This window comes from Micropterus dolomieu, linkage group LG16 (genome assembly GCF_021292245.1).
Source record: "Micropterus dolomieu isolate WLL.071019.BEF.003 ecotype Adirondacks linkage group LG16, ASM2129224v1, whole genome shotgun sequence".
Lineage (NCBI taxonomy): Eukaryota > Metazoa > Chordata > Actinopteri > Centrarchiformes > Centrarchidae > Micropterus > Micropterus dolomieu.
The window spans coordinates 14,785,229-14,810,490 of record NC_060165.1 but is presented as its reverse complement, the minus strand read 5'-3'; the positions used below and the strand labels follow the sequence as shown (position 1 = coordinate 14,810,490).

The following is a 25,262-nucleotide window of genomic DNA, read 5'->3' as shown; positions in this document are numbered from 1 at the left end:
CTGAATGAATGATGGGGCCAGTCAGGAATCTGGTCTTCTAGCCTCCCTATGACCTCCTTCACCTTTCCCCCTTTGGTCATGTCTCACAACATACACCCTTAGGACCCTGGGGGGCGGGCAGCCTGCAGGGCGTTTGGGGGGTGGGGCTGCTTTATTGCGGCCTCGCACTTCTTCCTCCCCCACTGCCCGCCCCTCAATTTTAATTACACATTAGACACAGATGGCTTGGGGGGTGGGAGGGTCACGATGGGAGGCTCCACTACCTGACAGTTGTGGGGTGCCTGTGTCACAACTACCCTCCAATTTTAGTTGCACCTTAGTTACCACACACCTTATCTTTACTCCACCATACAACACTTCACAATCCATGACATGCATCCAACACAAAACAATACATGTACAGAGGCAGGCAGAGGGGTTGAAGGAGTGGGGGAGATTCTCATTGGCCAAGTGTCCTACCCCTGGAGCCCCGGGCGTCGGGGGTGCTGTGGGGTTGGTGACGGCCTTGCCTGATCTGTGGTGGGCTGGGGGGGGTCAGGGCTCCCCTGGCGTGGGGGCCCGCCCTTGACCTAGGGTTCTGGGGACTCGGGCTTGTGGCCTTTGCTCATTTCTGGGCGGGTGGTGTGTCCCTGGGCCTGGGGGCCCGTTGTCTCCTCTCCTCGCCTGGGCCCTCTTCGGCAGAGGAGAGGCCCCCGCTGCTTCCCCCTGCCAGCTCTCTCACAGTGGGGGCATTCGGGAGTCTCTGGGGCGCATGGCTGGCGTTGTCGGGGTAGGTTTTGGTGCTTCTCCTTGGGGGTGCTTGACTGGGGGGGCTGGGCCCCCGTCCGGGGATCGGCCTCGGGGGCTGCTGGCACTGCCTGCACTGTAGGGAGGGATGCCTCTGGCTGGGCTGGGGGACCGTTGGCCTGGTTCTCCCGCTTTATCGCTCCCTGGCGGCAGGGAGCTTCCCGGCACGGCTTTCTGCTGTTCTTCCTTGGGGCGGGGTACAGCTTCCCCCGGGACATGCGGTCTGGGGTCCTTTGCACTTTGGGGGGTCGCAGGGTGCCCTGGCTTCTGGGCGTGGGTTGATCCGAATGCGGTTTGGTGGGCTGCGGTGGGATTGTGGGGCAATTGTCGATGCATCTTGATGCATTGTGCTTTTTCCCTGGGCAGGGTCTCTGAATGGCTGCTGGGCGTTTAGTTTGTGCATTGGAGTCCGGGGGAGGCATTTCCTCGTTGGCTTGGAGGGACCTGTATGCGTCCCTGTTTTGCTTCGTTGGCCTCGGATCCATGCTTCCCCATTTCTCTGTCGGCCAGTTGTTGGACCCCTCTGGATACTGAGGTATATAGTTAGTTTTCGGGATGTGCAGTGTGGGTGCGGGGCAGGGTTGTGCTCCGGTTTGTTCTGGGTTTGTGCCTGGAGTTCTCGGCCCTTGACGGGTGGGTGGGTTGTTGGTGGCATGCAGCTGAGCTAGTTGATTTTGCCTCGTTGCTGGTTTGGCTGGTGTTGCATGGCGGCCCGGGGGGCGTGCTGGGCATGGGGGATGTCGGCTGGCGCTGGCGGCCTTAGTTTTTATTCTTTTTCTTTCTCCCACCCCTATTGGCTACTGGGGTTCTTGCCTGCCTGTTGCTGGGGTAGGTGTGGCACAGTCGTGGCATCCCACTCTCACTAACAACTACATTCTTTAACAGGCTTATGCGCACACACATGTATACACACACATATACAGACACATTCACCCACACGCACACAGACACAATCAGTCTCAAACATAGACACAAATAAATTTAGGTTGTCCCTGGTAGAATTATTCCTGATGCTTTTCTTTCACTTACTTATTTAAATTAATTATTATTCCAGCTCATTTAGTGTGTGTGACTGTTTCTTGTTTTCATTTTTCTCTTAGTTGTCTTACTATGTCAGCTGTTCATTGCTGCTGTTCGGCTGGTTGTCTTTTACTATTATTATTATTACTTGTATTGTTTGTTTTTGTTTGTGTTTGTTTGTTTGTTGTGTTTTTCTCCTCCCCAAGCCCCCCTCTCTGTTCTATTGCAGGTTTTGTTGCTTTCTGCAATTGGTGCTTCCCACTGCTTTTCCCTGTTGTCCCCACCTTCCATCCCCCTTTCCCCCTTCTCTTACAGGTCTTGTCCTTTCTCTGTGCTGTCTGTTTGTGCCCCCCCATCCCCGTGTCTGCCCCCCTGTCCGGCCCGGTGACAAATCAATACATAATTAAAATAAATAAATAAATAAAAATCTGATTGATGAGTCATAAGGAACATCTAGCCATTCAAGAAGCCCCTTACCTGCAGACATGTAATGAGAATGGGAGTAAGACAGTATGCTGTCTAGCCACACTAACAAGTGATCTAATGCCACACCCTCAACTATAGTAATTACACCAGGGTGAGAGGGAGTGTTCTTCCTAACAAAGCACATTATCTTTGTTTGTAGACATTGCTTTTGCTTTATGTTTAGATAAAAACCCCTACCTTCCTTTTTGTATTCACAAACTCTTTTGCTTCACTCCAGCTGACGATGGACTTTCCTCTGCACTTGTTTGTCTTGTAATTACAGAGATTTCACAGTTCACAGCTATGTTACATAATCTTAGGAATCGCATGCGACATTTTGTTTATTGAGTTTTGCCATCTTTACTCTTACATACAGTTGGGAATGTCGTGGGTTCGCCCCAGCTCAGTCTGTCCACCGAGCTTCCCTCACTTTCACGCACAGTGGGGAATCTCATTCGGTCATCTCTCCCCAGAGACTCAGCAACCTCATGTATGAGAGGCGCATGCCTTTCCACTTCACCGCCGCAACCATCTTTAGCACAAAATCTCCAATTAGTTCGTCTGAATACAGGCTGGGTTTGAACCAGAAACCTTTGGAAGAGTGCGCCAATGATTTTTCTGTTTATATTATAGAGGAAGAACTGTGATAGGATCAACTTACATTTGTTTTAAAGAATTATGTAGTCAGAAAGTCATGATTTAAATCTTGTGCTTTCCACTTAGTTTGAATTAAAATAATGCTACAGTACACAAGTGTGTGTGCTTCAGTACATGTCCATGTTCATCTTGAGGTCCAAGCACTCATCAGTTCTTTTGTGCCTTTGGTCTGTAATAATCTAATTTATCTTAAATATGTATCTTGTTCCTGCAGGCAGCTAGTCCAGAGGTCGACAATTACTATCTTGGATGAACACATCAGCCACTACCCTCAGCTGGAAGACCCCACCGGCTTTCTCAACGCATACTTCAATTTTATTCACTCTTTTTGAAGGGAAGCCAAATGCAACATCCATGTTTGAAAATGAATCCAGAACCTGTACAAGCAGTTTGGTGCTTCTGCAATACTTTTAGCGCAAAGTGATGAATGGTGATTGTAACTGGGAGAAATGCTGCATCAGTTTCAGATTTCATCACAAATGATGGCAGCAGCAATCCCTAAAATGTCAGTTACTAGAACTGGAAGACATCGGATATAGCTCAGCTAGAAACTTGATTCATTGTACTTAATGCAGCTAACTGAATACTTAGTTATGCTTGGTTGTGTGATTATTGAACTCATCTGGGACACTGTTTTGATTCCCTCCATTTTCTGTGAAGTCCAGCAATCGGCTGCACTCTGAATGGATTTTGATATGATTTTCTACATTCCTCTTGATGTCAATGAAAAATCTAAATGTCAACTTTTCTTCAAATAAAGCTAGTTTTGTTTAAAAAGTGTCTTATCTGAATGACTGAAACCTGATGTACAATTTGATGTCAGAATTTATTGAAGATTTGACAGAAGAAAAAAAATCTTACTGCAAAGAAAACAAACTTGAGGACCAGCAGACAGTCTAATGGTATTAACAGTAAAGAAAGAAAGTTCATATACTGGAAGTAATAAAACATGTATGTTTTTCAGGTTCAATGGTGTCGGCATAATAATCACAATATTATACATTAAATTTTAGAGCTGTGGAATAGAACAATGTGATGGCCCAGGCGGTGTGTCGTGCAGAGGTGACAGGTCTTGGGGCTGCGTTTGGCACGAAGCTGCACCGTGAAGAACTTCAGCCCACGGACGCCAGGATGACATCAACGACCGTCTCTTCACTGCTGCGAACCGTCACCTGCATGGTGACGCCGTCAGCCAGAGCAAGGCGAGCACGAACCAGCGCGTCATGACCTCCCCGAAAAACACCTGAGGGAGGGAGTGCCAATTAAATCACACCTTTCAAGACCTTAATTCACTGGGCATGCCAATTAAGAAGGTATTTTTCTATACGACAAGTTTTATGTTTTTAGAAACGGTATCTAACCATACACAACTTAAAATACTTACATGAAAGCATCCTTCTCGTTGCCAATTGAACTTCATACAATATTCTACAAAATTTGGAATGACTAAATTCAATCTGCGATTTGTACTTGGGTGTGGGATTTGGTGTCCAAATAAATCTTACATAGTTACATTACAGACAAGTTAATCTTGCATAAGGCTACATTCTAAGTGATTACATTTTTTAAGGAAGCAATTAGCAATAAAAGAACTAATTCTGTTAAAGACCAAACAGTGACCAAATGCTTTTTTGCTTTGAACACCCACCAGCGAGGAAGAGGACATGCGAGTTCTTGTTTTCGGGAACTTTGTCTGAGCGCTCACATGGCTGCATTCCCAGGAAGCTGATGATGTTACCAACCGCCTCTGTACAAGCAAACCATATATTAGTCACATAACACTGGGGGTCAGTTATTGCATAAACCAAAAATGGCATTGTTTAACATACTGTGTAAAACTCTGGAAGCAGTTATTTGCACAAATACACAAAAAGTAATGAAACTTAACATGCGTGTCTATCGTGTGAACTACAAGTGAATGCTGAATATTTAGCTCAAATATAACTATCTATTTTAAGAAATAAACCTCTTAACTTCCACCTTGATCTTTGCTTTTTGACTTGGCATTCATGATTTGAGCTTAAATTCCAGACTTCTGCATACCGTCTAGGGTCCGTACAGACGCCAGGGCAAAAGTCTCTTCCTTCTCAAATTCATCTCCCACTTCTTCCCACGCCGCTCCAAAGTTCGGTTTCAAAACCTTCTGGATGTGGTCGGCAACCGTCACCTCCAGATCCTCCAGCTGAGGAAGAGCAGGGGAGAGGAGGACAAGAAAGATCGAAGGACAGAGAGAGAAGAGTTAGAGGCCAATAATTTAATAATAGTGTCAATTTACGCTGCTGAAAATACACACACTCTCTTTGTAGTTAGGGTTTATTGATGTGCTATGATTACGTACCACATATTCATCATCATAACCGTCATCGTCAGGCTCTCCTGTGTTTGGGTCGCAGTCTCTGACCAGGTACTTCATAGTACAACTGAACGTACAAGACACTGTAGACAGATCGGACACATCTAAACACAGTTTTCTTACATTGCCACATATGGCCAATGCTGTTTAACCCTCTCTCACAGTTTGCAGCTTAAACATTATTTTTGACCATGAGCATAAGGTATGTTATATTTAACAATATTTGATATTGCTGAATGACTTGGATTAACCTGTTTGTGATCTAAATGTTATGAACTCTCAGTTTCTTTAACAATCCATTCAAACCCTTCTTACGGTCACCGCTCCCATGAGCCCAATAAATGTTTCTGTGTCCCTACCAGCAGTGGGGTCATCGTCAGGCAGGCGGACCAAAGTGTAGCAGGAACCGGGCTGACTGTAGGCGAGGTTGGGGGCTGGAACGTAGTGTATTACCTCATAGGCCTCCGATGGCTCCATCTGCACTAGGACCTGACACAAAGAGCCACCAGTTATATTCATACCAACTTTGTTCCCGGTGGTTTTAGTTTAACTACTGCCATGTTTGAAATCCAGAAACAATTTTAAAACCTTGTCTCTTGACCAAGCCCAAATAAATATTTATAGAAAAAGATCTAACTGAATCTGCAGAACAATCCCTGCTGATAAAACCCACATGATCATGAAACAAAACCCCCTCTCAGCTGGTACCTTCTGCAGGAGCTGGTCATTCAGAGTGTTTGTGCAGTCAAACTGGAACACCATGTGCCTGGCGAAGGTGTGTTTGACGCAGCGCACCACGTATTCCGTCTCAGCCTCCGTCAGCTGCACCGGCTCAGATGACTTGAAGAGCGGGCCGAGACCCTGGAACTCTGGGATGGACGCCAGTTGTTCTGTCAGAAGGACGGAAAGCAGAGAGAGATTAAAACAAAGACTGGCATTTTATTAATAACATCAGTCCGGAGTACGACAGGGAATCAGTGTGTAATTGTATCACACTCATACTCGTGAATCTGATGACCAACAGACACAGTTTACAATCTTACCCTGATAAATGTCCTGGCGCGATGGGGCCAGCTTTTCTGGCAATTTGCTGGTGGCAACAGGGGCGATTTCTGGGAAGAGATTTATGTATTTACTTTTAAACACACACTCCTTCACTATCTTATTCCTGATAATGATTATAAGCAAAACAATTAAGCGCATGTGGCAGTACCTGTTTTCTGTTCTGTGATAGGAGTGGTGGCCAGAGGGACGGACTTCATATCGAAAGGTTTCTCTGAGGGGTCCAAAGTGTACTGGTGGAGGGACTTCTCCAGGCCAGGAATGGAAACAGACAGACCTGAGAGCAGCACATGGAAGAAGAGACATTAAAACGTGACATTTTTTACATTATCTGCCGAGAGTTTTCCCTACAAGTGTCCAGCCAGGAGCCCAAGCACGGTGCTCTAAGCATGTTTGGTTTGTACATTTTGACCAGCAGCCACTAAGAACCACAAACCCACACGTTGTTCGCACATCAAAATCCCTGACAGTGATCCCCAAGTTTGTGTGTCTTTACCGTTGAAGATGTAGGCAGCATTCAGTGCCTTCTGCTTCTGCTGTAGCACGTTCATGTAGAAAGTAGCTCTGTCGCGCACTTCATCATCACTGTCCATCATGCACCTATGAGAACAGACACGCGTGTCAAAGTCATACATCACATTTTCATTCAAATTCACATGTATAGTACAGGGTATGTCTCACATTTAAGGAGTCTCACAATCAGATTACCAGCTTTAACCAGTGTTCTCGTTGTATTTTCCCACAAAGATGCAGTGATACACAGTTACACAAGAAAAACAAAAACAAATGAAAGTAAATGAGTACCTCTGCATGAGAACCAGGACGCTTGGCAGCAGATCATCATTTTGAGCTCCAAACTTAGCCAAAGCACTGACAGCAGCTGCGGGTGGAAGAAGAAACAAATGTTTGAGCTGGTTCTAAAAAGTAAAACTAAATAGGGTAAATATATTTATCTATAAACTGGATGTCATGTAGTGTCAAGAGTAGTGCTGGCATCGACACTTGACATGCATGTTAAAGATCGGCCTCTGAAGGCGTCAAAGGTTGAGATGAAGTAAGTGGAAATACAACAAATTCAACGCTGTGGAGCGTAGTATCCCACTCTGTCTCACCTGCACGGACAGCCTCGCTCTCCAGCACCACTCGGTTGAAGATGAAGCGGATGTACTTGGAGGGCTGCGGGGTGCGCGGGCCCTCTTTGCCCAGCAGGTGCAGGATCTTCGTGGCTAGCACAGTGTGCTCACAGTCCTCAATGAACTCGCAGAGGTGGGCCAAGCCAGTCTCCTTGCTCTCTGGGTTCTCCTCGATGATGCTAATGATGCAGTCCACGATGGCCCGCTTGTACTCAAAACCGCCCTTCAGGGAAACGAGAGACCGTCACTGTGGGTCTTGTGCTCAATTTAGAACACAAACACTGTGTTGCATACACACAAGATGCATGTATGTGGCCCCATAACTCAATATATGGACAAACAGACTGAGCCCTAATAATCATCGGTTGGATAGTAATATGATGTTACTTATGCACGTTACAAATTTTACTCTTTATTTATGTTCTCTTATTTTATCTTTTGCCAACTGTGATAACAACATGTATCTTTATAGCAAGTTTTCTGTATAGGTAAGGACATCCCTGATAAGGAGGCTCCCCCTGTAAGGCAAAGGCCATCGCGTGAAGGATAGTCAGTGGTCTGTTCATAATCAACTTACATCATCTCTGAGCATGTTGGACAAGAAGTTCATCATGACACTGTGCTTCCTGGGATACTTCTGGCACAGAGCGCTGATGGCCTGCACCACCACCACCTGGAACATAACAGGATTTATAAAAAAAAAAAAAAAAAAAAAAAAAGAGATCGTGAATCTCATGTTGGAAATGAATCTTTTGTGGCCGCAGAAGCTGAAATCCTGGGTGATAACACCTCGTTATGGCACATTCTCACACTTTCAACAAGCACTGTGTTACAGCGCCAACACACCATTCAGCCACAGGACAATGACACTCCTGATTGTTATGCGTTTGCAACTTAAATTTCAGCCTGGCCTTTATTTCAAAAAGTGTGTTTGATGGCTTTTCTGATATAAAGTAAGATACATTTTTTTAGGTATCTTATGTGTTTTATTTATCTGTGTAAAAAACTATATATTTTTTCCTATTCTCTATGGAGCCCTTATTGAGGGTATTTAAGCAACTTCAAATATATTGGCTAAAGTAGGGGCTCCCCACTCATTGTAACACACGAACACCCTACGTGAATGGAGTTAGTTGTACTGCGTTATCTGACACAGGATTAAACTAAATCAAAAGCGTCTGACCTTGAACTCGTCCGAGATCTCGGAGACAAACGAGGAGATCTGTTTCATAAGTCGGTCGACACTGCTCTCACTGCCGGTCTTAAGCAGAGTGGTAATGGCCAGCGTGGCAATGCTGCGGTTTGAGTCGGTGATTAGGTTCTCCAGGTCCAAGTTGCACGCGGTCACAGCTGACGGGTGCTTCATGGCCACCTGGTGGACACAAAGGAAAGTTGCAGTTCAGTCAGCATTATAATCTGTTGTAAATTTAAGTATAAACAGTGTGTTGTCAAGGCTGACGAATAATAAAGTACTGCAAAGCACTTTTAGCTATGACTTATGTATCTAGCTGCAAAATCAAAAAGGACCTACACCCACTTTCATACTGCCTTAATACATATGCAACTTCTGAACAGCTCAGCTATTTAACTAACCTTGGACTAAATAAAGTGATTCATGATTATACATAAAGCAAGCGTGTGAAGGAGGGATGGAGAGTGAAGCTGTACCTTGTTGAGTGTCCTGACAGCAGCGTATCTCAAGGCTGCTTTGGGAGAGCTACAGAAGAGCTGCAGCACTGCAGGAAGACAAATGCATTAACGATGAGATTCGAGCAATATGAAGAGGACAGCTCATTTTACAGTCAAACTGAAACCCCACTTGATTCTGTTCTTTCAGCAAACAATACACATAGAAATGAAACATGAATGAGGTGTGAGCAAACTACTGACCAGACACAGCAGGGGCCAGCTCCCTGGCTGTACAGTTGGGCATATGGACGATGGCAGAAGCAGCCTCATACACCACCATCTCATTCTTGTTCCTCAGGCAGCTCTCAATGAAGTCAAACAAGGGGCTGTCGTGACTGGGATCATAAAGACAGAATATAATGTTGTAAACTACCTGACAAAAAGACATCAACCCTGACGTTTGCGCCATGCATGTAGTCCCACACAGAGATACCATAGATGACAACAGATGATTTTATCATTGGGGAATCAGGTGTACTATGTTCCCTGATGTCCTTGTCTGTCTCTACTAGAGCATCAGATTACTGGAGGTCTACTCACCCTCCGTCTGTCTCATCCAGCAGTTTGCTGGCAATCCTGATGAGCATGCAGTAGGCGAAGGGAGACTTAAGACCAGACTTGGTGAACTTGTTGAGCATCTTGGTGACAGCAAGACGGTCATTCTTCCTGAGGTGATACAACAGACCCAGGGCATGGTACTGGAAGATTGGACATAAACAGACAGACATTAATTTTATGAGTACTTTTTATATACCTACATAAAAATCCAGTCGAGCCACCCCTTTATACACAAACAAAAAAGATAGTTCAAAATAACAGGAATTCACAAGTCACCTGGACCATGATGTTGTCACTGGAAGCAGCCTCCTGGGCTTCATTCACCCAACGCTTCACCACATCATAGCTCATCTTCACCATGTGCTGAAACACACACAAACATAAAGGACTTCATTACCCTCCAGCAATGATATGATAAACAATTACACAACTTTATCTCAGTCATACAGAAAATACACCAAATACTATATATATATTATTTTTATTTTTACCAGTGAGGAGACCAGAGCAGAACTGGACACACTGGGAACCTTGTCAACAATAGCCTGCTTCATGTATCTCTCAATGGCCTGCAGCATGGTGGTCTGTGGAAAAGACAGGGAATGTTGAACAAACAATGCTTCAGTTTATTAACTATATGAATTTGAAAATATATATGCAGGATGTTTTCTTTCTTGCATGAGATGACAAGGTCAAGAAAGAGATGGGGAAGACAGGACAAGGAAATAAAAAATAAATAAAACTGAACTTACATCTGTAATCCTGCAGAGGGCTCTGATAGCAGGTCCTCTGTATACATCTTCCTTCCCTGTCATGTCTTTGGTCAGGCTGTAAAATACCACACAAGGAATAATTAAAACACTGTTACCTCAAATGAAAACAGAAAAGAGCACATTACCACAGTTACAAAAACACCTTAACAAAGAGTTGTGCTCCTGTATTAATTTAAATAGTCAAACAGACCAAATCTATTTAGCAGCTTTCATAACAAGAGAAAAATCTAGTTTTTATACATCCAGATCTGTCACGTTGTGCCCTGGTGTTAATGCATGATTACATCTGCATTAAAACAACAAACTCTGGACAAACTGTTGGCCAAGAAAATACTACTTGCATACAGGTGATACTCAAAGCCATTTAACATCATGGAACAAACCTGCTAGTGACAATGATCACATCTTCAGAGATGTTGGCCATCTCTTTGATGGTTAGGTAGCACATCCTTCGCAGGGTTTGCTGAGAGAGAAAGAATCAGTATAAGCTTACTATATTTATACTTGAACACTAAAGACTGATGTCTGATGATGAATTTAAATTCCTCTTCCTCATTAAGTAAGGAATGAGTGACTGAATGAAGACGCTTTTAGATCTTCAAGTGTACGAAACCTGGGTTCTACTGGATGAGTCTTTAAATTTTGATAAACAAATCTCCTCCGTAATAAGCTCTAGTTTTTATCAACTGCGTCTGTTGTCAAATGTCAAACCTTTTCTTAATCCTAAAACTCTTGAGATGGCTGTTCATGCTTTTATTACCACACGTGTAGATTACTGCAATTCACTTTACTGCGAAAACTCAAACTGCTCGTCTGCAATTGGTGCAAAATGCCGCCGCAAGATTCCTCTCAAATAGTCGGAAAAGTGACCATATCACCCAAATTCTGAGGTCTCTTCATTGGTTGCCCATTAATTTTTTTAAATTGTTATTTGTGTACAAATCTCTATTCAACCAAGCACCGTGCTACCTATCTGAACTGCTTCAATCGAGAAGTCTGAGATCAGGTGAAAAGAATCTGTTATTAGTCCCTCACTGCAGACTTAAACGCAGAGGGGATCGAGCATTTTCTGTGGTTGGGCCTCGCCTGTGGAACAATTTGCCCACAGAAGTTAGGATAGCCCCTTCTGTGACCTCTTTTAAAAACGCACTTGTTTTCCTTGGCCTATAAATAAGGTTGTTTATATATATATATATATATATTTTTTTTTTTCTCTCTCCTTGGAGTATGATGCTGTTTTTTCTATCTAAGTCTGATACTGGCATTTCTGTTTTTATTTTTATTGTTGATGAGTCTGATACTGCTTTGGCTACTCCTGTTTAAAGCTGTTCTTTTCTATGCTGTGCTGTTATGCATGGTATTATTGTCTTTTAATTCTGTAGTTCTGTAAAGCACTTTGGTCAGTCAGTGGCTGCTATAAAATGTGCTATATAAATAAAATGAACTTGAACGGACAATATCTTACATCATTGGACTGAAAGAGCCTGGTCATCGCAAAGAAAGCCTCTGTGGCCTCTGTGGTCCCAAAATGCTCTCCCTAAATGAAGAAACACATGGGGGTGAGCCAGTTAAGATGGGTGGACAGACACCAATTCAACACAAATACCTAAAAAGAGCTACTTTACGTCTTTTGTGAGATTTGAACATTTTACCTGATTGAGGAGGTAGATAATCTTGGTGAGAATGTGGAGGCATCTTCTCGGGTTGATAGGAGTCTCATTGAAGATACGTGCCTGTCAACAAGAAGGGACACCTTATATTATTTCAGATCGGTTTGTTTGGCTCATATGTACACTACATATAAGTACATAACATGTTTTAAGTAGTATCAAGGCCGGACTTTACCTCCTGCAACACTGCACTCTTCTCCAGATGCTGGAAAGGGTTCGACCCACTTCCTAAATGTCAGAAAAGTATAGAGTCAGAATCTGCGCCATTAAACTTTGTCTTATTAATTTATTGGAATTCATTCAAAGCCAACCACACGTAAAGGAAGCATAGTTGACGCCAGCGTGTGCTACGTGTTAGAACTAAAAAACACATGTACACTTCTTTAAAAAAATATATTTAAACAAATGCTTACATCCAGCTTGTTAAAGTTTTATTAAAGGATCTTTTTAATTCACGAGGACACGTCTGTTAACGAGGACAACTAATATCACAACATCCAGCTGACACCGCCTAGCTTGCAATGCTAACGATAAACTAAGCGTAGGATTGGCATTGGTATTATTGTGACATCTAATAATAGCAATAACAATTTTAATGCAACTGCAAATCGGTTTATAACTGATCTTCAATACTCGCTACATAAATATAAAATAAGTTTTTTTTAACCTGACAGCTATCATTAACTTTAGCTAGTCGGCTAACTAACAGGCTAGCATAGCGTTAGACTCCAAAGCGTCCAACATCTTAGCAGTGGACACACGATTCTCATTTTTCAAATGCTGTCACCATTTAAAGAGTTCACTCTCCAATCTTACCAGACTCCTCGTCCTTCTTATCAAACTTTTTAATCATTATGTCGGAATGAAGCTGGCGGACGAAGAGAAAAGATGCTCTCAGGTTTGACCATAAGAGAAGCTACTTCCACGTAGCCAAAATGAAACCTCTCTTCCGGTTGAGACGTCCACGTCAACGGAACATACGTCAGAGGAGCCCACGTCATGACCAGCAGGGGGCAATGCTGACTTTTTAATTTTTTTATTTTATTGAAAGCGCCAGAAACCAACTACCACTACACTGCAAAGAAAATGCCAGCCCCAGGTAGTTGTGCAGTGTCGTTTAGTTTGTGGTAATTTATTTAGGGCTATGCATCATATGCAGGAGCCTCCTTAAAACTTATTATTTTCACCCACTTCATATTTTGCTTTAATATCGTGCAAGTAGTCTAATTGCCACAGTGAACCTGGAACCTTGTGACCCCTGATTGATTTTGGCCCCAGAGAAGTTGCCAACTTTGCCTGGTTTGTAATTCAGCCTTGTGCATGTTAAGGTATGTAGTATCGTTCATTGAGATACACTAGGGGCGAGTTCAGCGCCGACAAACGTAGAAAAACAGTTTTATTCCAAACGGAAACGGTGGTGCCTCGAACACCCTGTTGTGTACGCCAGCGCAATGCATTTTCCTGCCTTTTTAACAGCGTTGTGTTTACATAAAGTTCATATTGTCATTTTGTATATTGTATCTCATGCACCTCCGACATGTACATAATAATGACAGTTTTACTCCTGCATCCTTTGCATTTGGTCATTGCACTATTGTGTCAGTCTGTCTATATTGTTTTTGTTTGTAGTTGTTGTTTGTTCTCTATACTGTAGTCTGTGTGTGATTTATTATTGTATTATTATTATTATTGTATTGTAAGTAAGCACATCGTGAGCAATGTACAATCCTGAGTCAGATTCCTCGTATGTGTATACATGGGCTACCTGGCAAATAAAACTGATTCTGATTCTGAAGCTGATGGGTAACACCTGTGACACGCCCACCAAATGGGAGAAAACATAACTCGAAGCTCGAACCCCGTTGCGGAACAATGCATATTTTGCAAGGAAACATGTCGTTCAATCCGAAAACGTTGCGAACCGGTGCAAAACGTTTTGAGATTGAACTCGCCCCGGATCAGCAGAGTGGGCTGTGAGATGCACACCTGCAGAGCTGACTCACCACCTGGGGTGTTGTAAGGTCAAATGGCCACAAGATGTCGACATTGCTCTGGGTCTCGATTCTTTTCATACAGGTGAACTATACAGCCTACAAGACCCCAGTTATAAAACCTAATAGCTGCTAAAGTGTTTAGTTTGGTGCAATGACCAAACTTATCATCGACTGACACAAATAAATAGGATTTGACTGGTGACCATCTAAATCATACGAACTAAAATCAAACTGATATAAGTTTATGATGACAGATATTTCTTTACATCATAATATACACAGAGAGCCTGACTGATGCTGGTATTGATATTTGGTATACTAATCTGTTATTCATCACATATACATAACATAACCTTTATATATATATATATATATATATATATATATATATGTATATATACATGAATATTTAAGGATCCCATTTACAAAACCAAAAAAAATTAGTTAGTTACATCTGCTTTATTTGAGGAAAAATAATCCTTTATTTTGAGTATAAAAATAACAGACATCTGATGAACACATACATTCCCATGCATTTTGCATTTTACTGTATTTCATGATCTTGCAGTTGGCTTGTACAGTGTTTCAGTGTCAGTATTCAGTGTTGTGTTTTTGCCACTGTCAATGTTTCACACTAGAATCTGGAATCATCATAGCCTCCCATGTGAATGCCTGATCAGCAAGCCTCTTAGTAGCTAACTAAATGAAGCAGTAAAGAGATAAACATTGTATTATCAAATCTAATGTTATGATTTTGAAAACATTCCATTGGTCTTCTGCTAAGGATGTAAGAATTAATAATGACAACTGCTTTGTTCTTCCTGTTTCGTTCAATAATTAAAATTTGATGACTCCGGGGCTAACTAAGCACATTAAACATTCATGTTACTGAAAAAGAAAATCTAAGGGCTTGGTATTACTTCAACCCAAGTCCATCTTAAAAGTAATTTTTTAAAAATCCACCAGTCTTCTTTTCAGATTTGAAAGGAATGACCAATCATCATGCTACAAGTATAAATAACCCTGGACCTTATTGCTCTTGACTTAATTCTGTCTTAAGACATTAACTGTTGCTACAATGTCTGATGGTGCATGAGAGACTCATGGATTATTCTCACCACAAAGGCAGGGTTTTAACTCAAACTGTAGGCTACTCAGTTTTATTAAATGTATCAGCCAAATGTTATCATCTGTGAGTTTGAAGCGGAGTTGTCCTAAAACTAAAATTCAAGAAGCATTAACCAACTGTTAGTCAGAAAGTTTCATTAGTTCACAATGTTTATTGTCCCCCACCAAAAAAAAAGAATATAAGAGACTTTGATTCCAAGGACCTTTCACATGAGAGCATTTAAACGATATTAGAAATGCTTCTTTTACCTGTAATACCCTTCCCCTAAGAAACAAATCAATACCATTACTTTAAAAGTGAACAAGAAGTAATTATTTATAACTGAGTAACGAGGAGGCCAACACTGGTCATGGCTGTCTGTTAAATCTAAGTTTGTCCAACAGGTTCACTTTCTCCGTCCAATCTGAGCCAGCAGTCGCGCGTTCTCTGCCGCCTTGGCGCGTAGGTTTTTGGCCTTGGCTACATCAAATAGGACGTTCATGATGTTGGTCGGGACATCCAGGGACAGGGTCACCCTGCTCCTCCGGTCCCCTTTGCTGCTGTTGCGGAGCATCTGCCCTCTGAGCTTCGTCCGGCTCATGAAGCGGTAGTTTGCGGGACTAGAAGTCCTTTTTTCCCGACTGGACTCAGCAGAAGAAGAGGAGGAGGAGGAGGAAGAGGAGGAGAGATACTCCGCGGACTGCAGGAGGGACCCCCAGCCGTCCATGGGAGAGTAAGCCGGATCGAACTTGTCGCTCCGGACCCCGACTGCCATCTGGTCGTCGCACAGGAGGTTAGTGCGGGTCTGGTAGAGGCGGAGGCACAGGCTGGAGGTCGGTGTGCACACGATCGAGAGCAGCAGCAGGGTCTTCAGGGACGGCAGCATGCTGTGTCCTCTGGGACCAACACAGGTGAAGAGGGAGAAGGGAGAAAAATGTCATTAAGTATTTATGACCTTAACAACATCTCATTGTCTATCTTGACAAGGTATTTTATTTTGTAGAGTCCTGGAGTAGGCTACATTCATTTTAAAGTATGTGACAGAAAACAAGCTGAGAATGAAGTGGATCTTAAACCAAAGTGCAATTAATCTTAACACTGCTTTCACAAGTACAATACTACTACTACTACTACTTATGTAGTCAAGAAAAAATCATTCAAATCGAACGAAATATTCTCCTCCATGCTATTTATCCCCTCTCTTATTAAAAAGTGGGTTTTAGGACTCTAAGATCGATAGTTCAGAGCCAAGTTCAGCCTGTCCCTTCAGAAATATCTTTAAGCCTTTTGCACAAGAACATTTAATGTCTGTTGTGGACCACAATGCAATGGTTTAAAAGGCAACTGGGTCACAAACATGTAGCCTAAGCAATCATTTTCGCAAAACTTACCACTCGTGTCCTATAATAAAGAATACAGTTGGGGAGGTCAACCAACACGTATCTCTACAAAGAAAAACACAAATCAGGCAGAAATCCTCACAAGTGAAAATCTGATGAGAAATTCTGCCGAACTGATAATGTGCGCGGAGGTCAGCAGTGCGCACCGTCTGTCCAGCAGCGTGTCTTGATCGTCCATTCCCACTGCGTTCATTTAGTAGGAGCCATCAAACTGCAGCCCTACGCCAGCAACAACGTCATCCCAGTGACATTTTGGTTTGCTGTGAAGTATCCCATTGGTTGTGGTGCCGTGATGTAGAGGTAAATAAAAAATAAAGTTGGTAGATGTGACCTGCCGATGAACACGAGGTATCACGACCACAGTGAGAATGGAAGAGAGATTTTTTCATGCAGTATAAGACTTTTGAATGTTTTATATGCAGTTAAAGTGTTTTTACCCTTCACATGATGGTTTCTACCATAGTATGCCTTAAATTAGCACGTTGCCAGCCAATTAAAGACTTTTACACGGCAGGTCTGTAAGATTACAAGTTCAGGACCACGGACAGCTCCAGCATATAAAATATAAAGCAGAAGAATGCAACTCTTAATTTTACCCAGTGTCATATTGAAGTCACTAAAGACTTATTGGATTTAGTTTCTGTATCAAAGATACATTAATTAATGATACATTGTGACATACATTCTGTACAGTGGTTAGAGAAGGTCTCCTCCTATACTTTTACTTACTGTATATCATTAGCTAATAAGCCCATAAGAAGTCTGCAACCATTTTGATAATCCATAAATCTATTTAGTCATTTTTAAAGCAAAAACATTTGCTTCTCAAGTATGAGCATTTGATGCTTTTCCTTTTCATATACTGTATGAAAGTAAACCGAACAGCCTATGCTTGGGTTTTGGACCTAACATAACATAACATCATAGAGTAAGGTCTAGACCTGCTCTTTTATGAAAGCGCTGTGAGATAACTGTTGTTGTGATTTGGCACTATATAAATAAAATTGAATTGAATTGAATTAAACCTGTGAGAAATTGCAATGTAAAGTTTTCACTGAACATAATCCAAATATTAATATAATCCAAATAATAGTTAGTTGGCCAAATTTGGCACCATTTTCTAATAAGGCACCCTTCATTATGGGTTTATAAATTGTAACTAATGGCTTTAGTAATGGTTAATAAATCTTTGACTAGTGCTTTATAATCACTTACAACTTACAGTCTGCAGATAATATAAATGTTGAACAGTTGATAATAAATGGATAGGTTTGGTCCAGATGCTCTGCAGCCCTTTGTGGTCAGATTTAGATTATGGAGTCTTGATAAACTCAAGATTTAGCTAAAAAGGAAAAGCAAATGGAATGCTGGAGGACAATAAATTACAGTTAAAGGGATTTTTCCCAACCTGGAACAACACAAAAGTGACTCTATCAATGACTGATAAAATGCATTAATAAATTATGTATTAATCATCAAATCAAGTCATTAGATGCAGCTTATAAACCCACTATAAAGCGAGCTGTACCATGTGTTTTAACCAACGTATTCTTTACAATGTATAATGTACATATATAAAAAGTAAAATTTACAAATTATTTAGACATTTTTTTTTTAGACATTACATTTGGGTAACAAAGCCAAGTGTGATATTATTCACTCATGCATGGCATTTCAAACACTGAAATATATAAGATACATCTTACAGAAGTGTGACATAAAAGGAGCGAAGTTCCCAATTCCCAAACAATGTGTAACTACTGCTTTATTTAACGCAGATAACATTGCATTTACAGTCAACATGAGCAAGAGCAAAGGACATATTTGCTAAAAAGAGTAAGCTGAAACTTGAAATGATAAGAATTAGGAATTAGAGATGATAATGCATACTGTATTTTCTGATAGTGTCTTTGGTACTGGTTCAGTATTGTGTGGGTCTGTGTTTGAGGGGAAATGCTGGTCTGTTGTTGTGTGTCTGACTTGCTGGCAGTTTTGCTCTACAATATTTGGTGACCCCTGACTACAAAGGTTGTTGTGTGGTATGGGGCACCCATCAAGCCGATAATGAATGTGATTTGTCATCATCTACAGACTGCAGACATTAGTTAAACAAGCAAGGATATTGTAAGCTTTGTAAAAATTTTGTTCACTGAAGAACGAGTCTGCTCTGTACTTTCCTATATGAACTGGGGGAAAAAAGTTGCCCCTCCCCGATTGTCAATGTATAATTCGCACCCTGATAGTACCCAGTATATATGATTTACATGCTGTAGCCTATATTTGGAAATTTAATTTCTGGTATCTGAGATCTGGTGAACACTGTGTTTTAATTAAAGTGTACATGCAATACACGCCATGGGGACCACCTGCAGTGATGTACACCACCATGTCAAAACGAATAGACAGCATGGAATGCGTGGATCAAAGGGTATTGGGTCAAGCTCTAATGAGCAACTTCACTGTGGGATTAATATGACTGTATGTCTTCACAGCTGGAGTAATCACAGTCTGTGACACACTGTGTATGTCCTCCCACTCTTGAAATGGAATTATTTGCTCCACTTCAACTTCACAGATAAAATCACACTTTCATTACTATACTGGATTATTTAAAATATATGAGAACTCATCTGTTGTTCTCTATTAAAGCCTTTTGCTCAGCTTAGGCATACTGACCACGTATTTTTTTGCCTGGGGAGTTTTTCTGGAATGTTCATTGTCCTGGCACTAGTGAATTTCAAGATATTATATATATATATATCACAGGCCTAGAAAACACATATTTTTAATCAGCTTCTTACTCGGTTGCTCTCACTCTTACTTTTAATTATTTCACATGACAGAGATTTCTGGTTTTGTGTCTTTGTCCTTGCTTTTCTCAACTGGTTTAAAGTAGGTGGGGCTCAGCTGGAAAAAAGTGACGTCATGTATTTCCGTGCACCAATCATAATTTAGCAACACCCTCAGTTTTTGAATGTTAAACTCTTAAATAACTAAAAATGTTTTTTTCACCAAACTTCAGTTTGATTAGAGCTTTACATATATATATGAATATATCTGTTTCTCAGTGTTATAGAAAAATACTTAAAGATATCCTGTGGAGTTTTTGACCACTAGCAGTGCTATAGAGCAATACTTTTATGAGCAGATTCAGGTTTTGTTTCTTTATTTTGTAGTAGCCTTTCCGTCCCTTATTTTTACTTATTGTAATTCTGTTGATCTTGCCTTCAGTTTTTAAAAGAGGTCTTTGTATAAGCTTTTAGCTTCCTACCAATGCTGAATAGACTTTTAGTTACTTTTAATTTGTGTATATTCAAGCGAGTGTAAGTGTGCCTGTACATATGTATGTGAATGTCTACATATCATATCATTTTAATAGTAAATAAATTAACACATAGGCAGGGTAATTCACCTCCTGATGCTAGTTCCACGACATTTCGCTGATTAATAGTACGTGGAGCTAACACCCCAAAGAAACAGCAAAAATAGCAATGGGCCAACAAAGACGGCTGCTAGTAAGCAAACATGGATGCAGACAATGCAAGATTTAAAATCAGCTTGGCAGATGTTTTATGAGGAAGGCAATGCAATCAACACATTTGTTAGAACTCAAGGATACCCACAATGCGTTTTGGTTAAGTAACACTCCACTGGGCACCTTTTAAGATTTGAAACCAGGTTTTCAGGGCTTTAAGAAAATCCTTTATTAATTAAATATATTTTCTTAGGAAATAACTGATATTGTTTCAAGCATTATTCGATCTATCTTAAACTTTCAAGGGGGAATTTTTGTCTACCCCTTCTGACAGTGAGAATAATTACACAACGCTGTTGACACATACTTATGACTTATTGGCTCTGTCCTTGCTGCTGTCATTATGGTCACTCCCCTTCAGCTCTGTCAAACCAATAATTTCTGGTTGGCATAAAACACATCATTACTGTTGTGACAGCGCGGGAACGTCACCATAGCAGCCAGATTAAAAAAGTCCTGTATACTGCGAACACAGAAAGATTTACCTGGCGGTGATAGCCTTAATCAACATAGTGTGATCTAATTTCATTCGTAAAAGTCACACATTCTTGCTTTAAGTAAAAATAATATGATAAGAGTTCTGCAAATGAATCGAAAGCTAAAATAATATTAATAATAATAAAGTGTTAGGTCTTCACAAGCTGTGGTTGACAGGGGGTGTGGTTCAGTGAGAACAGCCTGTCACTGTAGACTGTGTTACCACATCTTGCAGATCTGCATGTGGGAGTACATTACAGTGAGGAATCGTGACTAAAATGACGAAAGCCTCTGGAAGCTAGTTGGTGAAAGACTCATCTGTCACGTTGATGGAATTTCTGCTTTAAATACTGACTATTGTAAGTGAACAATCTTTTGAGGAACTGACTTCAGTTTTAGAAACCTGGTGCAGCATTTTGGACTGAATATGTGGCATACGCTAAATTAGTATTAACACTGAATGTTGACGTGAGCATTCAGCCCAAATTCAAAAAATGAATACTACACATTTGTCTTAGCAATTTCACCCAACCTGAAAATCAGTCAGTGGATTTTAGCTGTAAGTTGTGTCGTGTATTTTCATGTGTCACACTGCCAGAAACAACCTTGAACGGGTGCTGCCCCCACATCAACACCCACGCAGGAATCCCCTGCTACTGTTGCGTCGGTCTGATGGAGAGTCCTCTAAAACAGCCCCTGTGTGATCTCCCTCACTGGGCCCCTGTTGGCCCCTCATCTGGCTCCCAGCCTGACCAATAACACCCCCTGCCAAAGGAACATATGTAGTGGTGGAGGTTACAGCAGGCAATCATCTACCAGCTTCTTATTTTTCTCACCACACAGGATGCAGGGCAATTGACAAAAAAAAAAATAAGAAAGGTGACTGAGCGTTACATAAACAGAGAGACTCGAGAGATGGAGAGTGAAGAGACAAGCACGACAAAAACGGGTCACAAAAGAAAAGACGTATTTAATCTTTTAGTAGTAAACTGTTTGACACAATTTGTCCATAAAACAAATCAAGAGATAACTGTAACAGAAAATATATAAATAAATCCAATATAAAACATTTTACACAGCTATGTACACAAAATTTTGTTGTATGGGGATGATCGTTTCACCTCCAGCGTACCTTTTTTTAATCACTATTATACATTTGAACAGAATATTATACTGCCTTAAATGACCATTTTTGCATCTACAGTATCCTCCCATTCATGCTGTACAACAAAAACCTTTTTAAAGAAGAATTTCATACTACTGATCAGCTGTTACAGTGCGTATTTCATCTGTGATCTGGTTGGTGCCCCCTACCACTCCTCTCCATTCCACACCAACTCTGGCACTCTTGTCTTGAGGAGAATCGGTTTCTGTTGCCACCACAGCCCCCGTACACAAATGGCCTACATTCCCCTGAGTTAGGGTGGAAGTACCAGAGCAGAACATATTCTGAACAGGCCCCCTCTGACATTGGGTCCAGGCAGCTGCCTGTTGCTGGAACTACATGCGAGGCGACAAAGAAGTTCAAATAAAAAGGTTACAAATACTGTACTTTCCCATATTTCAAGTATTAGATATGCTGCAAAAAAGAAAAAAGAAAATGTTTCAGTACGTTCGAGGGGCGGCATCACTGACTTCAACCTACATTTATTCTTTCACACTTTAAATACTGTAGGTATAGACACCACTTGAGACCGCTAGTGTGCAAAATGCCTGCTACAGCTATGATTAAGAGGGGCTGTAAGGACTCCAGGAGATATTTGACTACATCTGACAAGGTTTCACAACTTAGATAATAATTTATATTATTATTATTTATTTCCTTATTGAACTATCAGGAAGACATAATATAAGTTTATGTATTTTTTCTGACTTACGCACGTCACCACATTGTTCATTACACTTCAGATCTTCTATTTCACTGCATTATTGTTATTCATACATTACCACGTGAAATCTGGCACAGGCTGTCAAACATTCATGGATTACATTTTGGTCTTATCATTCTCTCCCACCTTGCGCTTTTAACAATTTCAAGCAACTCATTACTCATAGATTATGTAAACATGAGGATAAACAGACGGAGAAATAGATATATGGAGCAAGTGAACAAAAGAAAAACGAGGGGAGGCAGAAAGATGAGAAGAAAATCACTCGTCTTGGCCACTTACCAGCAGTGTTTCTTCCAAGTACACTTCTTTTTTTCCTGTGTCCCCACTCCACAGTCCCGCCCTCCAGAGAATCTTAAGGAAAACAACATCAATGAGAAGTTTTACGTGTTGGTGGATTCAGTCATCAGAAACCACAAAGTAAATGAATCACTTTGACTGGACCAAAACTTAATGAAAGCTAGTGGTGTTTTGATTCATCTTAAATCCAACAAAGAGTGGTCAATGTTTCTCCAACCGGTTAAGCAACATGAAGGGTTCATTGATTGTCGTCTTGATCTCTTGTCTTTTTTATCTACTACAGCAAATCGTGTCTGTTTGAAGCGCAATCAGATATTCCATTGAGGTTAGTTAAGTATGTACTAAATGAACACTGGTCATCTTCCTTTCGGTGTCGTCAAGCAATACAGCAGATTTCTTTTAACGACTTGGAGCCACAGATGGTGACATGCAGTGCAGAGGCCGGTACAAGTGGTAACTTTTTTTTTAAAGTCTCCAAATTAAAGTGTAAATATTTTACTGTGGCCCATGGTGATTGCGCGCTTTCATTATTTCTTTCACAGAATGAGCTGACTGTCACTGTTTTAAATCTAGTGATTGTAATTTATGAAGAAACATGCTGACTTTGACTATGGGCAATGACAGGCTCACTCTTTGATTAGTTTTCTCATTATGTTTACCCGAAGCAAGAATTAAAATAAATTGGGATGCAGCGAGCTATTCTTGTCTGGGGGCTGTATTCACTAATGAGCTTCATGAAATATTGTGTGATTTCTTGGTACGTGTTGACCCGTTGTTAACTCTATGGTTGCTTTCTTGCCTTGATGCTGATGGTCTCAGTAACAGCAGCACTCTAGGAGCTGTTAGTTTTTGTTTTTGTTTTTTTTTTTATTTGACAATTTTTTCTTTTCTTTTTTTAGATAGTTGACAGTATACAAATAGACGAAACGTGGGGAGATAGAGGAGGGTAGGACATGCAGCAAAGTTCTCCGGCTGGAACACAACTTCTTCCTTCCTCCCAATATTTTCTTTATCTGAACAGAGTGTATTTTTACTGTTACAAAGTCTCCATAATCTCATCCAACACACTGCCTACATCACAGCTGTTACACATAAGTATGACATATGTAACCATTTAGCTATGACACACACTTGGTTACACGCTATCAATTCGATGTGGGGAAAACTGAGCAGTTTTAGAAAATGATGATATCCCAGGCATCTGTGTGTTTGGCCCATGGGTTTGGACACCAGTACAACAGCAAACAGTCACTTGTATAATGTTGGGATAATTGTAATTACCAGTGTGGTTTTGTAGGATCCGCTTTTCTTCCAAGATCTCAGGGGCAGGACTAGTCATTTCTCCCACTTTGTCTCCATATTCTCCCTTTTCCACTTCTTCAACTTCTTCTTCGTGGAGGTCATTGTTGAGGGACACCGCTGCATCATCTGGCATAGTCTTCTTCTCAGTGACTGAGGTTGTTCCATCTGGGTCCACAGACTTTACCATGAACTTGTATTCCAACCCTGAAATGATACAAACATGATACACATGCAATCACTTAAATGCATCTTGTTCTGTGTTTCAACATATTTTGGAAATAACAGAATATTCAGTGGCAAAATTTAAGACCATTAAATCATAATTTCAGGTATCCAGATGACTTTATTGTTTTTTATACTTCACTTTAGAGCTCTTCCTAAGTTTGCGGGAAGCACCACAGCTGAATAAACAGCAACTGCAGTTAAATCCACGAAGCGATAAAAACAAATCTTTTCACCAAATATATTCTGGTATTAGATGTGTGGTTTTAATAAGCAATTATTAGCCGACAAGTAGAGCATTCATGCTCTGATATTCTGCACTGAAATCATAGTTTTCCCTGCAAGTATGAAAACACTTTCACATCAACATCTTCTAGGTAATTACAGGTATTTGAAAAGCAAAAGTGGGTTGTAAACAAAGCAGGGAAATAAGCCTTGTCAAAGGCATGAAGGACAGTCTTTACTAACTCATATATCTTTGATATTATGTAATGTAATGTGACACTTCTAACAAGAGATTGTTTAAAAGTGTAATTTGAATAACAATACAAATATATAAATGTAAAGTAAGTAAGTAAGAATCAATAAATTGCATTTGAGAATAAATAGGTTTCAAGATGAAACACTCCATAATCTACATCTGTGCTTTTCCTATCGTGACATGTCAAAAAGGTCTAATTGCAGAAAGGTTGACAATATGCAGAATGATCCTTTAGGTGTCTACTAAGTACAGTGTGTAATGGATTCTTGTTGAGGTGTCCAGCTTAATGGCAGTCTCGTGTTTGTGAATGGTTCTGCTGTTGCTGGCACCATGGTGTGTGTTCCTCTGAGAGAACATAACAGATGGCACAACACACACGGGTGCCATG

General features: G+C 41.0%; 4 protein-coding genes across 4 annotated transcripts in view; 1 reads left to right on the top strand and 3 right to left on the bottom strand.

Moving 5' to 3' along the window:
- Positions 1-3,705, top strand: part of mest — a gene marked incomplete in the record, with an annotated part of 10,297 nt that extends 6,592 nt beyond the window's left edge. Inside the window, 1 exon segment of the mRNA XM_046072151.1 lies at positions 3,143-3,705. Within this exon segment, the coding sequence (XP_045928107.1) occupies positions 3,143-3,260 (118 nt within the window).
- Positions 3,706-3,735: 30 nt separating this feature from the next.
- copg2 (COPI coat complex subunit gamma 2) lies at positions 3,736-13,131 on the bottom strand. Its single transcript, XM_046072150.1, has 24 exons — positions 12,983-13,131; positions 12,342-12,394; positions 12,149-12,229; positions 11,962-12,033; positions 10,880-10,959; positions 10,476-10,551; positions 10,215-10,307; positions 10,000-10,086; positions 9,706-9,863; positions 9,367-9,500; positions 9,145-9,212; positions 8,660-8,848; positions 8,054-8,149; positions 7,456-7,699; positions 7,148-7,223; positions 6,840-6,943; positions 6,495-6,620; positions 6,325-6,393; positions 5,990-6,171; positions 5,641-5,770; positions 5,267-5,364; positions 4,972-5,110; positions 4,577-4,675; positions 3,736-4,171 (listed from the first exon to the last, which is right to left on the bottom strand). Exons 1-24 carry the CDS (start codon positions 13,017-13,019, stop codon positions 4,041-4,043), a joined length of 2,622 nt encoding a protein of 873 aa, XP_045928106.1. The 5' UTR covers positions 13,020-13,131; the 3' UTR covers positions 3,736-4,040.
- A 2,543-nt stretch (positions 13,132-15,674) lies between these two features.
- Positions 15,675-16,830, bottom strand: ucn3l (urocortin 3, like). The gene is made up of 3 exons (XM_046072579.1): positions 16,815-16,830; positions 16,660-16,713; positions 15,675-16,164 (listed from the first exon to the last, which is right to left on the bottom strand). The coding sequence occupies exon 3, from the start codon at positions 16,152-16,154 to the stop codon at positions 15,675-15,677; it is 480 nt and encodes a 159-aa protein (XP_045928535.1). The 5' UTR covers positions 16,155-16,164; positions 16,660-16,713; positions 16,815-16,830.
- A 4,838-nt stretch (positions 16,831-21,668) lies between these two features.
- The window catches only part of col7a1l (collagen type VII alpha 1-like), a 65,569-nt gene continuing 61,975 nt past the window's right edge, over positions 21,669-25,262 (bottom strand). The window contains exons 106-108 of the mRNA XM_046072423.1: positions 24,151-24,375; positions 22,852-22,923; positions 21,669-22,180 (exon numbers count right to left, since the gene is read on the bottom strand). Of these exons, the coding sequence (XP_045928379.1) occupies positions 21,966-22,180; positions 22,852-22,923; positions 24,151-24,375 (512 nt within the window). The 3' untranslated portion in view covers positions 21,669-21,965. The remainder of the gene's footprint in view (positions 22,181-22,851; positions 22,924-24,150; positions 24,376-25,262) is intronic.

Bases quoted from the DNA above. Each gene is read 5' to 3' on its own strand.
- copg2 (XM_046072150.1), bottom strand. From the start codon at position 13,019: ATGATTAAAAAGTTTGATAAGAAGGACGAGGAGTCTG. The intron at 6,172-6,324 runs GTAAGATTGTAA...TCCTTCTGACAG, and splicing joins GCGCCAGGACATTTATCAGG to AACAACTGGCGTCCATCCCA. The intron at 4,676-4,971 runs GTATGCAGAAGT...TTGCTTGTACAG, and splicing joins GTCTGTACGGACCCTAGACG to AGGCGGTTGGTAACATCATC.
- ucn3l (XM_046072579.1), bottom strand. From the start codon at position 16,154: ATGCTGCCGTCCCTGAAGACCCTGCTGCTGCTCTCGATCGTGTGCACA.